This window comes from Notothenia rossii (genome assembly GCF_949606895.1).
Source record: "Notothenia rossii genome assembly, chromosome: 11".
NCBI classification, from domain to species: domain Eukaryota; kingdom Metazoa; phylum Chordata; class Actinopteri; order Perciformes; family Nototheniidae; genus Notothenia; species Notothenia rossii.
The window spans coordinates 11,984,770-12,000,046 of NC_136910.1; the positions used below are offsets into that span (position 1 = coordinate 11,984,770).

At 39.5% G+C, this 15,277-nt stretch overlaps 3 protein-coding genes across 3 annotated transcripts; 1 reads left to right on the forward strand and 2 right to left on the reverse strand.

Moving 5' to 3' along the window:
- Positions 1–75: 75 nt before the first annotated feature.
- On the reverse strand, positions 76–4,144 carry LOC307024177 (endoplasmic reticulum protein SC65-like). The gene is made up of 7 exons (XM_079658064.1): positions 2,829–4,144; positions 2,272–2,421; positions 1,945–2,116; positions 1,294–1,422; positions 1,064–1,209; positions 580–663; positions 76–403 (listed from the first exon to the last, which is right to left on the reverse strand). The coding sequence occupies exons 1-7, from the start codon at positions 3,288–3,290 to the stop codon at positions 263–265; spliced, it is 1,284 nt and encodes a 427-aa protein (XP_079514190.1). The 5' UTR covers positions 3,291–4,144; the 3' UTR covers positions 76–262.
- Positions 4,145–4,353: 209 nt separating this feature from the next.
- Positions 4,354–9,991, forward strand: fkbp10b (FKBP prolyl isomerase 10b). Its single transcript, XM_079658063.1, has 10 exons — positions 4,354–4,694; positions 4,959–5,104; positions 6,150–6,339; positions 6,591–6,736; positions 7,212–7,401; positions 7,641–7,786; positions 8,292–8,481; positions 8,568–8,710; positions 8,833–8,996; positions 9,569–9,991. The coding sequence occupies exons 1-10, from the start codon at positions 4,501–4,503 to the stop codon at positions 9,755–9,757; spliced, it is 1,698 nt and encodes a 565-aa protein (XP_079514189.1). The 5' UTR covers positions 4,354–4,500; the 3' UTR covers positions 9,758–9,991.
- Positions 9,752–14,939, reverse strand: LOC307024178 (7-methylguanosine phosphate-specific 5'-nucleotidase-like). The gene is made up of 10 exons (XM_079658065.1): positions 14,769–14,939; positions 14,248–14,322; positions 13,889–13,987; positions 13,348–13,417; positions 13,213–13,259; positions 12,832–12,917; positions 12,528–12,617; positions 11,913–12,075; positions 10,983–11,183; positions 9,752–10,903 (listed from the first exon to the last, which is right to left on the reverse strand). The coding sequence occupies exons 1-10, from the start codon at positions 14,769–14,771 to the stop codon at positions 10,775–10,777; spliced, it is 963 nt and encodes a 320-aa protein (XP_079514191.1). The 5' UTR covers positions 14,772–14,939; the 3' UTR covers positions 9,752–10,774.
- Between the last annotated feature and the right edge of the window lie 338 nt (positions 14,940–15,277).

The window sequence follows — 15,277 nt, forward strand, 5'->3', positions numbered from 1 at the left end:
TCCCTTAATATACAGTATTTTAATCAAGCTGATCAAACTCTTTGGTTGGACCTTATCAGACTAGTTTGGAATGAAAACAGTTCATATTGACTTTATTTTATTTCTTAAAAAACAGATAAATAGATACAAAGGAGAATAATTCAAACAAACTCTGAGAACAGATGTTGACACGAAACTGAAATGCTGAAAACCAGTCCTTTTTTCTTCTTCTGGTGATCTCTGACATGTTTTAGGCACACTGTTCCAGGTGAATTCCTAACTCTCAGCTCTCTCCAGCGTCTCCTTTGCCTTTGGGCTGCCTCCAGTCAGCGGTGAAACACTCCTCGTAGTCTCCCATTCCTTCAAACTCTGCATCCGGAGACTCTGAGGCCAAAAGTGCTGCTTCCTCTGCTCCAAAAAAATCCTGAGGGGAAAACAAAAATCGGTTTTCTTTATTACAATATTCGCAAACAGGCCTTTTTGTTTCATGTCACAAAGCGCTACCTAAAGTCAGTAGACTCCAAGTTTGTTCCTCCTAATTATTGTGAAATCTCAAGTGATTTGTTTCTCTTTTGTTATTGTATTTTCCCTTTATCTCACCTCATCATCCATCTCTTGGTACTTCTGTGCAGAGGTCAGCATCTGCTTCTGGGCGACAGTGTGGTTGAAGAGTTTCAGAGCCTCCTGTTCAAACAGACAAACAACAAGAGCATGAGAATCACAAACTGAGCTCCTGTCCTTTACCCAGTTCTGCTTCAAAGCAGCTGGGAACCAACGTGAATAGTGGCCTTCAGTAAACGGTACATTAAACGCATATTTTTACAAAAAAGAAAAAGGTTTAACTACCCATTATTCTTTTGATTTGACAGGATAAGTTTGTATCTCTGACCATTTCTTGCTTTATGATATAATGTGACAACTTGCAGATGAGGACAAACTTTAGTCTTTGGTTCCTCAGGGGTTGTTTCGAGTTGACATTTTGTAAGATGTGTTCTTCTCATAACACTGAATATCTTGAAATAATAACAAATTAGGAGCTGTTGTTTTGGAAAGCTGAGGAGACAGATCTGATATTTGCTTTCACCATCCTGGGTGTGAAGTGTTTGTCTTGCAGGCCCCACTGCTCACTGTAGGCGCCATAGTACTGCAGGTTCTGCTTCATCACCTGGTCCTCAGGCTCAAACAGGAAGTAGCTGTACGCGCAGGGCAGCGCACTGCGGCCATCGTTCACTGAGCGGAGAGAAACAGGAGATACTCAGATGAGTGTTGATGTTATTCAAGAGCAGTGATGGAGAGTTTCTGTTGTAAACTTACATTTATAATAGGCATACTGGAGGTAGTGGTACATAGTGGCCACACATTTCTCCACAAAATAACCTCCGACATTAGGCATCAGGTTCTCTTCGCACTTCAGCTTACAGCGTAATACATCAACATATTCATCTGTGGAGAGGAAGAGCAGAGATTATTAAGTAAAACCAAAGACAGGAGCATTTAGGTCCTTTGTATTGGTGCTTTCAATTAAGTAGTGTTAAAAGTACCTGCAGATAAAAGTACATTTAAAATCAGACTTCAGTAAAAGTACAAACATAATTTGCTTAAAATCTAAAAGTACTTTTTCTGCTAAAAATAGGCCCCTTTTAAAAACTTCTGGGCGATTATCATAAAATGTTTAGCAAAAAACTTGCTAAATGTTAGAATAAAAAATAAATAAATGTAAATGCCAAATAGAAATAGGGAGAGGAACGAAGAAAAAGCAACTAATACATACGAAGCAAGACATTAATCTTTTACAATTTGTTATATTTTATTTTGATATAAGAAAACCTAAACGTATTAATGTATATGTATTTTTTACGTAAAATCTTAACCTCAAATGAATCGACAACAGCCAGTTGAGTCCAGTTTTGCTTTTCTTGGATGCTCAGTGATGTTATTTCTTCATTTGTTTAACAGCATACTAACCTGCTATGACTGCATAGAAGTCTCTGTCTGGTGAAAGTTGACTGATCCCTTCACAGTCTGCCTGACAGAGCTCAAACTCCAGGAGGTAGAACCTCAGAGCTTCCTCCATGTCTTTAACACCGCTGCTGTAGTCACCTGAATTTATGAGTTTCACTCCTCTCAGAAAGGAGGCCTAGAAAGGACATTATTCATATTGTCAAAGTTAGAAAAAGCTGTAATCTTTGAAGGAGTGGGACGTTGTTCTTAATGTGACTATTCAGCAAATATTGTGCAACTTTTCCATGCAGAAGATATTTGTATGAAGGACAGAGTCTAGGTGGCCCTCACCTCATGGGGTTGTTGCTCGTGGTCGAAGAGGTAGCCCTTCAGGTCGTACTGGCTCTTGTGCTCCTCCATCAGCTGCTGCACCTCCTGGTCCTCAGGGTTCTTCTGGAGGTAGGTGTAGGCACATGGGACGGCCCTCTGCAAGTCATTCAGCTGGAAGAAATATTTTACCACACTCATTTATCATTTACAGAGGGTTAACTTGCGGAATTTTGCTTGTGTTAGTTTAAGTATATTGGAACCAAGGTTTGTAGTTTTCATTTTCATGTTGGGTATTTTGTCTAAGACACAATTTCGTTTTTATTTCTATTCATGTTTGTCATTGATGGTAATTTTGTATAACTGCAATACCAATTGTATCTATGATTTCCAATTTGTTGAATTTCATACAACTTTATTTTTGCACCTGGCATCCAATGACCATGTTTTTATTTCTTCTGTAAAGGCTATTCAATGTGTTGATTTGTTCATACTAAGATGGTGTTCCTAATAAGGTAATGATATACATATGACTGTAGTGGATTCAAGGTGTGTTGTTACACGTGTACGGTGTATCTCACCCTCGAGTATGCAAAGTGCAGGTATCTGTAGGGAGATCTCCTGCTGAACTCCTCTAGAATGTTTCTGCCTGGAGGAGGCAGCTGCAGCGCGGGGAAATGCGCTCTGCACTTCTTCTGACAAGACGCTCTCATTATCACGTGCCAGTTGACGCTGAGGTCCCTGTTTCCTGTGAAGGACGGTTCTTCATATTTGCTGTTATTACAGTGCAGCACGCAGTACCTCACACTGTCTCTGAGGAGCCGGTGCAAACGCAAACTCAATTCCAAGTATTTGATCGACTCCTTCCACGTTTCTGCTGCGTAATGATCCAAAGCCAATCCATACGCAGTGGTGACGGGCATGAGCTCCTCCTTGGGGAACTTTTTGAAATGGTAGTTTTCGTATTGCGCGTCTGTCCCTAAAGCTAAGGTTAAACAGAGCAACGTCAATAGCGCGCCTCCTTTTGCGCAAAATGCCACCATGATAAGATAATATCCCACATATTATTCCGCGTCCTCTCTCTGTTCTTCTTATTTTCATGTGCCTGAGTGGTGGTCTGCTGAAGTGCTTAGGGCTCTGTGGGAATTCCGGGATTGGGTCTTTCAGAGTTTCTGTCTCGGGTTTCTCCATGCAGGCCTTCAGCTGTCACACACACTGCTTCTTTATTTGGCACAAGAATATGCGTGCGTAAAAGTGACTGCTAGTGCGCATTGTTGTCCTGTATGATCTGCAGTTGTTGATTGCTCCCTAATGCAAGTTTACTTAACATATGAGTAACACATCAGCATAAGATAAAATGTATAAACGTAAGTCCTATAGAAATGAATACAGTGTATTCTATTGGGTTTGAGGATTTGTGTTCTTATAATGTTGTGGATGTGTGCTTAAAACGTTCCATGCTCATAATATCGATTTTTATTTCTCTTTTAAGTCTTATGGAGACTTTGTATTGATGCTTGAACCGAAATGATTTCTATAGGCCCGACTCGGCATGTTTAAAGAGATTGGACCTGTTGCATCAACTTGGGACGTGTCATCTCTATATTAATCACATTTTGAAACTTCACGGCATTAGTGGAAAAGCTGAAACTTTGGGGGCTTTCAGGCCTCTTTACGGCTGATGGTCTGACTGAGCCACAGAGGCGGATCTATGTGGTTTCTGCAACGGTGCTGAAGAAACAAGCTAAGAAAATCAACGGGAGGCCATCCTTTCAAAATAAAAGCGGAAACAGACACAATTGAATAAAAAACGTAAAATCTGGACATATCAATCGATCTCAGAAGTGGACCACATTTAAAATATAACAAACCCTTAAAGACACATTGTGTATTAATAACGATTTGAATTTAGACTACAATCAATGTTTTGACTATTTCTGTTTATTAGCATCTGTTGTGATTTTGTTTTATTTTTGTTAAAGGAAGTAGTGGTCTTACATTATTGTGGGTAACTTGACAGAGGCGCTCCCCCCTTTTCCAACTCCGACATTCCTTCCCCCTGGCTATGAAAACTCTTCACTGGAACCTGGAGATTGTCCACGTTTACAGCATTTAGATCCACTGCCTGCTCCACATCTGCAACCACGGCCCTGTGCGTAAAGAGTGCACACGGCTCCAGGCTTTAAATTCCTCCATTTAGTGGCTAATTTATATTTTGGATTCGTTTAACTTATTTGCTCTGATTCTGTAACGATGTTTGCCTGCTGCGTTGCGTTTTTCCTCCTCACTACGTGGTCGTCTGTGGAGTGTAATCCCAGTCCCGTGTTAGATGTAGTCGTGGACAGAAAATTCATCCCTGCAATCTGTGCAAGAGAAGCCAAGGAGGGCGATTACGTTCGCTATCACTATAACGCCACATTTCTCGACGGAAAAACGTTTGACTCAAGGTAAGTTCATACGCTTTTTTTTAAAATTGTGAATGCGTTTATTTTTATTACTTTAAAAAGTTAGTTATTTTGCTGCAGAGGCCCGATGCAATTTGGCCATTTAAAAAAAAAAAAATGAATCAGCTGAGATTTAAATGTTCAAAAAAGTGTGCATTAGTCTATAAATAGACATGCGTATGTTTTGCACATAATATTAATTTTCTCAAAAAATGAACATCCTATTGACCCACTTCTGATGTCTTTTTAATGTTGGATCATTCACAGTCATGAGAAGGGAGACGCAAAGGTTGGCCTGCTGGGAGAGGGCCGGCTCATCGCTGGGATAGACAAAGGTCTGCAGGGCATGTGTGTGAATGAGCGCAGAACGATCACCGTTCCGCCCCACCTGGCCTATGGAAGCGCCGGAGCAGGTAAATGTCACTTTCAATCTTGTCTGCGCAAGCGGTACCTTGTTGGAGGTGCGCAGCTGCCTTTAATGACCGAATGTTAGTCATGGTGTGTTCTAGTTCTTGGCATATACAGGACATTATTTTTTCCAATTTTTTTAGGAGTTAATTGAAATGTCCGTTTTGCCCAGGCTCCAACTTGTCTATGTGGCAATTTTTTATGTTGGTATTTATTTGTTCAATTAAAAAATGGTTTTGTAATACTAAAGTATGTTGTGTATCTTGTCATAGAGAGGGGCCCTGTGTTAAAATTAAGTTTGTAGACATTTTTATATTTTATTTAATGCAATGCATAACCTTAAACTATTTGTGTCTCATCAAGTTGTCCAAATTAGTTTATATATTTAAAAATCAATTGAGTAATGATAGTAGCAGCAGCATATAAATACTGTTTTCTGCGTCTAAATGGGGGCCCATAGGCTCAGTGTATATTACAGTTAGTTGAGCAGACGTTGTATAGCTGTCTGTTAGCTGTCCTGGGAGGCTGTACTTGTGGCACAATGGTGCTTTGATCTAGATTCTAACATTAGCATGCTAACAATGAACATGCATATATGCTAATGCTTCACAGGTATGATGTTTCCCATATGTACCTCTCTTAGTTTATCATGTTAGCATGCTTATGCTTTCTTATCTGTGAAATGTTGGCACAATGATGGAGTTAGACGAGAATAGATCAGAAAACCTAAGGTGGAGCTAGAGGGGAAATGAAGGGGCACCAAAGTAAATATGCTCAATCCTTTGGGGAACATGATTGCCTTTATTTAACTGAGGCCATTCAATCCAGCAGATGTTGAGATATTTCACATATAAGTGATACTATTAACACTGTGGTGGTGCCAGAGTAAAAGTCAAGCAATCATTAAAAGTCAACAAACCTTAAAACATGCTGCTGCAATGAATGCACTGTATTGATACAGTTTAATCAGAAACAAAAGTTTAAATTAGTTTTAAATGATTATCTAAAGTTATTTATGTCATTGCTAACTTTTATCAACCATGTTTACAGGCGACGTGGTTCCTCCAGATGCCACCCTGATGTTTGAGCTCCATCTGTTGGATCTCTGGAACAAAGCCGACCTAGTGTTCACCAAAACCATCAGCACCCCCAAAGACTGCAAACGCTCCGTGATGAGCACTGACTTTGTGCGTTACCATTTCAACGGCACTCTGCTCGACGGCACAGTCTTTGACTCCAGGTAAATTATGGCTTTGGTTAGTGTTGGTGTCCAAAATGCTAACCTATTCATCATACAATATACAGATAGCTTAACAACTGTAGCCTGAAAAATAGTAAATAAACCACTCTCAATGAAAAGATTCTTGTTTGACACTAAATCTCTTTGTCATCTGAAGGAATGCCTCGTCTGAATAACAGCTCTTTCTGTGTTTGTACTGTGTCATGCAGGTATGTTGTGTTTGACTTTGCTCTTGTATGAGCCCTACGTAGCTACAACAGGCATCAGACACACAACACTTTGGTCGGTGAGGGCTGGCTGGTTAAGGGCTTGGAGGAAGGCCTGCTGGGTATGTGTGTGGGAGAGATCAGAAATATTATCATCCCACCCTTCAAAGCCTACGGAGAAAAGGGATCAGGTGAGCACAAATTATGAATCAATAAAAAGTCTAATGAGAGGTCATAGTTGATCTGGTGTCACTGCTTTGCAACCAAATCATGATTGTTCAAACACAAAGAAATTAGAGGTTAGAAAAATAAAATAATGTTACAAGGAAGTACCAGACATATCCCCCAAATCACATCTCATCAATAAATGCGTATACATGAATAAAGGCTTTTTTCATCTTTGCACTTAAAACACTTTTTTACCACTAGTAGTGCTATGGAGCAATATTTTTAGGTGCGGGTCCCCTGTGTTTTTACATGTACAAGGGCGGACACTTAAATAAAGAAGGAACAAGGAAATGGATTTGGTTCGAAACAAACATGTTTGCCCCTTGTATTTTGTTACTTTTATCTTTATGCAAAGTTTTTAAATCTTGTTGTAGCTAAAAAAACAAATAACATCCCCTCATTAAAAAAAAATCGAATTATTCACCGTCTGCTCTCCAGGTAAGGAGATTCCCCCCCAGGCCACCCTGGTGTACGATGTTCTGTTGGAAGACATTCACAACGCAAAGGATAACCTCACCATTGAGTCCTCGGTGGTCCCGGAGTCCTGCACACGCAAGTCTGTGGTTGGAGATTACGTCCGGTACCACTACAACGGCACCTTCCTGAACGGAAGGATCTTTGACACCAGGTGAGCTCATGTTACACTCATAGTAAAGTTGCCAGTCATATTGCAGCAATTTGTACTTTAACTATAAACATGTTATCCTCTGTTTAAATCGAAATGTCAATGTATCACTTCATTATAATGGTGCTGTCTCATTAAAGACATATTTTGAGTTTTGAACACAAGAGACCCCTAAGTGTTTATTTTCTATTCTCAAGGTATAAATGTAATTTTAAAATGAATCTGATTGTCGCTGCCAACAGCTACCAGAGGAACAGCACATACAACACCTACATCGGGATGGGGTACGTCATCGCCGGCATGGACCAGGCCCTGCTGGGGATCTGCATCGGAGAGAAGCGCAGAGTCATCATTCCTCCTCATCTGGCGTATGGAGAGCAAGGAGCAGGTGAGTCAGAGTAGATCTACCATGCAGCTTGTAGTAAGTTGTCTGCAAACATTGAACTGAATTGATTTATTGTTAAACAAACCCGTAAACCAAAATGTATATGAAGACAGAATTGCTGTAAAAGTGTTTATTTGTACTTTGACCCAATGTTAAAAACCAGAAAGAAAAAGTAATGGGTAATTTTAGCACTTATCATTCAGTTCTTTTTTAGTGGCGAAACGAGTGATTTAACTACCAAGGATTTGCAAATCACTAATTGATTAATCAATTACTAACTCATTAATTAAATGCATAGCACAAATAAGTTTAAAATAATGGTAAACAATTAAAATACAAATTGAGATAGAATGGGAAATAAGATGCATAATAAAATTAGTGATAGTCTAGGTAACACAAGATAAATATAACGATAGGAAATTAAAAACATAAAATGTATAACATCAGAAACTCAGGAGCATTTTCCACCAATCTAAGGAGATGAAATAATAACGTGCTGTCTCTCCAGGTGATGTCATCCCTCGTTCTGCTGTGCTTGTGTTCGACGTTCACATCATCGACTTCCACAACCCCAACGACACAGTGAGCATCGCCATCACACAAAAACCCGCAGAGTGTAACGAAACCACGGCGGCGAACGACCTCGTCCGCTACCACTACAACTGCACCCTGGTGGACGGCACGCCTCTCTTTTCCTCGTGAGTCACCTACACATCCCACTTTTTTTTATTTTAAAACAATGATATTAGATTACCATTTACATTTGCCCAATCTACGTCCTCAGACACGACTACGAGCACCTTCAGGATGCAGTTCTGGGGTCAGATAAGGTGATCGACGGTCTGGACCAAGGCTTGAGAGGCATGTGCGTGGGAGAGAAGAGGGTGATAACAGTTCCCCCTCACCTCGGACACGGAGAAAAAGGAGGTAAGACTCACGATATCAGTGCAGTTTAAATGGTTTTATACATTTTTGAACCCTGACTTGACATTTGATTTCCTAAAATGCTGAAAGGTAAACACATTTTTGTTTTGTTTTCTCTTTGTCAGCCACCGGTGTGCCTAGCAGTGCTGTGTTGGTCTTTGACGTTGAACTGGTGAGCTTCGAGAAGGGAGTGCCACCTGGTTATCTGTTCGTGTGGATTGAAGAGAGCCCTGCTGATTTGTTTGAAGCCCTGGACATCAACAAGAACAAAGAGGTCCCACAGGAGGAGGTACGTTAACTCTTACAGTGACACAACCAGCTACATTATTTCACATGGCAGATAAGAGCCCCTAAGATTATGAATGAACAATGTGTCCAAGTGTGTTCTGTAAATTAACATTGAGCTTATAGGTTACCAAGTAAAGCTTGGGCTTAAAAAGTCTTAGTATAGTATGCCATAAAAAAGTGATTGTCAAGTGTGCCTCCAAAATATTCTTTAAAATGTCATTGTATAGCATCAAGTCATAATACTATATTTTGGTATACTATGCCATAAAATAATCGTCATATGTTATGCCTTTAAAATAGCCATAATAAGACATAATTAAAAGTCATAGTAAATTGTGCCATTACATTTAAAAAAAAAAATCCTAATATCTTATGACATCAACAAAAAAAGAAGATATTATTATAGCAGTTATTGGATACTATGCCATGAAGTCATAGTGCGTCGTCTGCTTTTCCCAAACGACCTGTAAAACACAAGTCTAACGTGGTTTGATGCTTACATAATTAGTGTAGTTATATCCCACAACACTGTTATTGATATGTGATTCTTTTCTTTTTGCTGTTGCATTTTAGTTTGGGGAGTTCATCAAGCTGCAGGTGACTGACGGCAAAGGTCGGATAAAGCCTGGAATGATCATGGAGCAAGTCATTGAAGACATGTTCAGCAACCAGGACCGGAATAAAGACGGAGTGATCACGGCCGACGAACTTAAACTGAAGGTAGAAGAGGACAAAGAACGGGAGTTACACGAGGAGTTGTAAAGAGACACAATGCTTTATTCTCTCTCAGGAAAACCCACCACCTTAAAAACAAGCTGTCAGAGACTTTTCCCATACATCATCATGGTTTTTTGGATGTTTTTTTTTTATGACAAGGCGAGTGTAAAAAGTCTTTTTTGTGGAGTTCTGTGTTGATAGTTGTATTTCAGAAAACCAAAACAAGCACCTTTTATTTGTCCCTGAAAATCACATGAATAAAAAATGTTTTTAAGAAAATGATGTTTATTTTCTCAGACAATCCCAGGGAATGAACTTTTCTGAAAAATGATTTTTTTTTTAAACACCATAGTATCAAGTATTTTCAGAAAAAAGTCATAGTATGTTTTAAGTTGAAAAGAGTACTTACCAGATGGTACATTTTAATACTTTCTTTAATGACACTTAAAGTTAAGGACAACCAGCACATTGTTATAATTCCCAGTAGCTACTGTAGGAATCAGTTGAATGAAAAAACACTTGTCATCAAATATTGTATTCTGTAGCTTCCTAGTGTTCTTACTCACTACTACAATAGCCTAAAAGCTGATCTCACTATTGTCAACTTAGAATATGAAACAGAACACTTGGCAGATAAAGAGACGTTTTCTCAAACTCAAGAATCATTTAAAATAGACTGTAAACAAAAAGTAAAAATAAGAATTTGTTTCTGCTCAAAAGGAGTGAGAATAAATACACATGACATTTTTAAGAGGTTGCTGGCATGTTTTGAAATACAAAGACAATATGAATCCTCCCTGCACTGAGGTCTGTTGAGGTGGCTCATGGCCAGGTAGGTCGTAAGGTTGTTATCTGAGGATTCTCTCCAACATGAAACAGCATGGAGGAAAACCCAGCCCTGTTATACTGTGTGAACAAACAGAACTGACAAACATCACAGATTCTTCTCAACGAAGTAGCAATTTAAATATTTGTATTATGGCTTAGATAAACAGTCAAAACACAGAGAGTGTAAAACAAAGACCAGACCAGTCTCGTGGTCTGGATTGAGGTAGGTGAAGATCATGCGTCTAACTTGTTGTCTGTTGATGAGGTAATGTATTTGAGTATAGCGTTGGGAACTTCCATCGTCTCGTCCTTCACCAGCACGACGTCAAAGGACTTGACGTACAACTCTTTCCTCTCGTCCATCTGCAAGACACAAACACTGAGAACCAAAACTCTGGATCTCAATGTGTTGCTCGAAGGAAACACGATATATGAGACTGACCTGGTCGTTGAGGAAGCCGATGGTGAGGATGTTCTGATGCTCGGACACACCGTCAGCCATGGTCAGGTCTCCCAAAGAGTCTCCTAGCAACAGCACGTTGGGGCGACCCTGCAGCACTCGGAGGCCAGAGGCGTGTGACAGAGCCCCCTCCCTCTTGTTGAAAGTGTGGATGAGTTGGCCTTGGAACGCTCGCAGGACCCCCTTACGAACAACACAGCATTCAGTTACTGTTTCATCATATGGAGGGTAAAGCTGGAGTGGAATCATGTTGACCCCGTACAATGTGTGGGGAGAAGAATCAATGGATATGTTGCATTAAAGATACATTATGTACTTGTATTGATGTCTACCAGAATTGTACGATGATAAATACACGTAGGTGTGGTTTTAATAGTGTTTAATATGCTTGATGTATTCATTTATTCTGTTACTGTTTCCAAGCCCTAAAATGTATCACTTGATTAGAGAAAATGATCATTGCATTGGTATTTCCCTATCAAGGCCCATTTCTAGTAATAAAAGACAATAAATAATATAAACATTTAGATGTGTAATTGAAAAAAAGTCATATTGACATGTAGTATTTCAGAATAAGAAAAAAACACTGATAAATAATGTATGAGTAATTGTATGTCAAAAAGGTCATAGCATAGTATGCAATACAAATGCCATTAAAATAAGTGTTGTCTTAAAAAAACATAAAAATCTCATAACAAATCATAGTATGCCATAAAACTTTCCATATGTTGGTTTATACTATAGTAGATCATAAAGAAAAGGACTTATTTTAGTTGTCTTAAAATGTCGTACATTTTTTTTTATATAAAAAGGTCATAGTGTAGAATGTCAATAAAAATATAGAAAAATCATAGTATATATAGTGTGTGATAAAACATGTCATAGAGAGTAATAATACAGTATAAAACTCACAGCTTGGTCGAAGTCCATGTAGTTGGAGATGATGTGGACGTTGGGGTGGAAGACGTTGTTCTGTCGGATCACTTCCTCCAGGACGTCTCCGACACCAGCCGAGAAGATCAGCAGAGGCACCTGCTGCTCCGTCAGACGGTCGAAGAACACTTTGTAGCCCTCCCTAAAGACACACACACACACACACACACACACACACACACACACACACACACACACACACACACACACACACACACACACACACACACACACACACACACACACACACACACACACACACACACACACACACACACACACACACACACACACACACACACACACACACACACACACACACACACACACACACACACACACACACACACACACACACACACACACACACACGAACCAATGACCATCTAAGAACACATTCAAAATACTGCTTTTTACAAGTAAAGTAGGTTATTTCTTCAGCAAAATGTACTTAAAAGTAGCTAAAGTGAAATGACTATTTAAGCAGAGGATTATCCCTGTCAGTGTTTTAGCTGCCAGACAAGTGGAGTGTAATGTACTTAGTTACTTTCCATCAATGGAATCAGGGTATTGATTAAAATGGAAAGTGCTAACCTGAGCATAGTGCTGGATTCCTTCACAGCCTGGGCCAGCAGGTCCTTCCTGATCCTCTGCTGAATCAGCAGCTCGTGGACTTGAGTCCACCTGCAGAGAGCAGCACACACACCCCCATCAGGCTTTGGGTTGTTTCACTTCTCTTTAGTCCTTACAGGAAGTGGAGCTTTTTAAAAACAATGTTATGATGTCTGAGTTCAACTGGTCCATAAAACAATGAGACAAATCACAAGTGTGGGATTCTTTCCTTGTAAAGTTTTAGTGGAATTTGAACAGTATATGATGAAGACAGTATGTCTCTTACCACTCCACCATGAGAGGCAGCTTTTCTTCAGCAGTCCGGCCAGCGTCAATCTCTATTGGATAGTAGGTGTTCAACAGCTCCCTTATCTGCAGTGGACCAAGAGAAACAATGAACATACAGTATATACAGACCACCTGAAAGGGATGCCTCAGTTGGTACTTGCTGAGAGAATGAGAATTGCAGACTAGAGAACATACGTATATCTAGAAGTTCATGTTCTGAAACTAATTTGATTTTAAAAGTTCATTGTGCATTTATGTCACTGCATAAAAACCAACACCTGCAGTTACAACATGGAAACATTTTTACAAGGGGAAAATTGACCTAATATTTTTTTTAATTGTTCACCCTTTACTGAACTTATGATAGTAGTACATGTACCTTTTTACTGCAATCCTCGTCTATCAACAACCGGTGATCCAGGATGTCTGGAAAATAAAGAAAAAAAGCAGTAGCAATTTCAGAAAAAGCACACACCATCCTGGAAACAAAAATTACAGGAAAAATGTTCCTTACTGTGCGTGGTAGGAACTCTCTTTCCGTTGTGGGCAAATCTGGTCAGTGTCATATCGAAGTCTGAGATCACCTGAGGAAATATGACTATTTCAGTTTCAGAGCACTCTACCACTCAGCAAACACACATTCATGATCAAGCACAGATATAGTCCACTTTTGCTCAGTTTTAACTTGGCAAATATGTACTTCCCTATAAATGCTCACAACCTGGTCATTACTACCAACATGTATGAGCAAAGGGCACATACAGTAGACACACATGCTGACTACTAATTGCATCGATCATAAGCGTCATAAGTCTTTATGTCAGGTCCAAAACTTTGGCGTTGGTGCATTACAAATATAATTGAAATGCAATAGTCGACAGTCTAGACTGTGCAATTAGATATACCACCTCTTACTTTTGTGGACTTTCCAAGCGTAGTAACTGCTTTTGAAAAGTGTTGCTATGCACCTCTTTATTTCCAGGTTAATCATAGTATGTTTGAGTGTTGTTTCCTGTATTCAACCCTTCTGATGAAATGCTGCAGAGTTCTCTCACCTGCAGGCGGCCTGCCCCTGCTCGCTGCATGGCGTAGATCGTGTCCTCCACTCTGCTGCGATCCCTCATCAGCACCGAGCACTTGGCCAACTCTGGGATCTGACCAGGGAACAGTTTAGTCTTAGAAAACATGTTTATCACGACACAGAGAGCAAAACATAAAGGAGAGTGATGTGTGACAAAACATTTTTAGATGCTTGCACTTTAAGATCAGGGTTACATTTTACAGACATGTGCACAAGGCTCTAAAATCAGGCATCATCTTTATTGTGTGTAGGCACATACACAGATAACTCAGAATTATAACTTGGTAACGTTCCTAAAATTAAACTTCAATTGTCTTTCATGCGTTTCCTCACCTCGGCCTTGGTCAGCTGATGCCAGATTGCCAAGACAGACCGCACAGGTGTGTAGATCCAGGGAATATGGTAAACCTGAATGTGGAGACAGGGAGAAAACACGTTTTAGTAATGCTTATTGTACAGGTCTCTCTTTTTCCTGGACACAACTGGTAAATGTGCTGTTTTAGTCAGTTTAACTGGACATGTAAAACTGTGACATGACCTATGAGTTTGTAATCACTTCAAATTGAGCTGTTCTTTTGAAGGATTTTTATTTTTAAGAAATAATAGCTAACAAACTGCCTGACAGTACTGAAGAGACTGTTTGATGTGTGTCCTCACTCAGTAGGATTTCACACAGTGTATGTATTCGCTATACAAAGGGACCATTTATATTTGAATGAAATTGCATTGCACTTTGTTGTTTCGACATTAAAATCAAATAAAGTGAAGCTTGAACAGTCCCGTTTGTTTACTGAGTATTTACAGGAGTTAGCTAACAGCTGGCCGTTAAAATTATATATACAATAATAACTTACCATTTTTAAGCGGAGAGCTGACGAGGTTTGGACAGCTATTAGGAACAGTTAAAATACATCAGCTATATATATTCAAAAGTACATTTTAAATCTTTAAAAAAATAGTGCAACCGTCTACAGACAACTAACGGTTTGAATGATTTGTTTACGTTCTATTGTTGCATCCACATAATTGTCCCGCTTCTACGTAATACACACAAAGGTTCCGACTAACTTTCGTTCCTAGCTCACTGAGGACACTCACTTCTTCCCGACCGTACAGCATCTCAAACATAAAAACGAGTTTTTACTGAAATAATGCACACCTTAGCATTGCTGCTGAATAAAGTAACAGTCAAGAATATCATTTTATAATTTATCAACAGAAAAAGGCCAATCTGTTGGATGAATCCTCAGATACAGACATATGTATAAATATAAAGACATACAAATCATTGGGACACATTAAGGATAGAGCAGCCATCGGGATTGTTTTGTTCTCTTGAAATGTATGTCCATCCACCAAATGC

Coding starts and splice junctions, on each gene's coding strand:
- LOC307024177 (XM_079658064.1), bottom strand. CDS start 3,290: ATGGTGGCATTTTGCGCAAAAGGAGGCGCGCTATTGACGTTGCTCTGT. Junction 1,423..1,944: donor CTTCTATGCAGTCATAGCAG/GTTAGTATGCTG, acceptor TCCTCTCCACAG/ATGAATATGTTGATGTATTA. Junction 664..1,063: donor AACACTTCACACCCAGGATG/GTGAAAGCAAAT, acceptor CTGTTTGAACAG/GAGGCTCTGAAACTCTTCAA.
- fkbp10b (XM_079658063.1), top strand. CDS start 4,501: ATGTTTGCCTGCTGCGTTGCGTTTTTCCTCCTCACTACGTGGTCGTCT. Junction 6,340..6,590: donor GGCACAGTCTTTGACTCCAG/GTAAATTATGGC, acceptor AGCCCTACGTAG/CTACAACAGGCATCAGACAC. Junction 6,737..7,211: donor CTACGGAGAAAAGGGATCAG/GTGAGCACAAAT, acceptor TCTGCTCTCCAG/GTAAGGAGATTCCCCCCCAG.
- LOC307024178 (XM_079658065.1), bottom strand. Junction 13,260..13,347: donor GAGAGTTCCTACCACGCACA/GTAAGGAACATT, acceptor TTTATTTTCCAG/ACATCCTGGATCACCGGTTG. Junction 12,076..12,527: donor GAATCCAGCACTATGCTCAG/GTTAGCACTTTC, acceptor GTGTGTCTTTAG/GGAGGGCTACAAAGTGTTCT.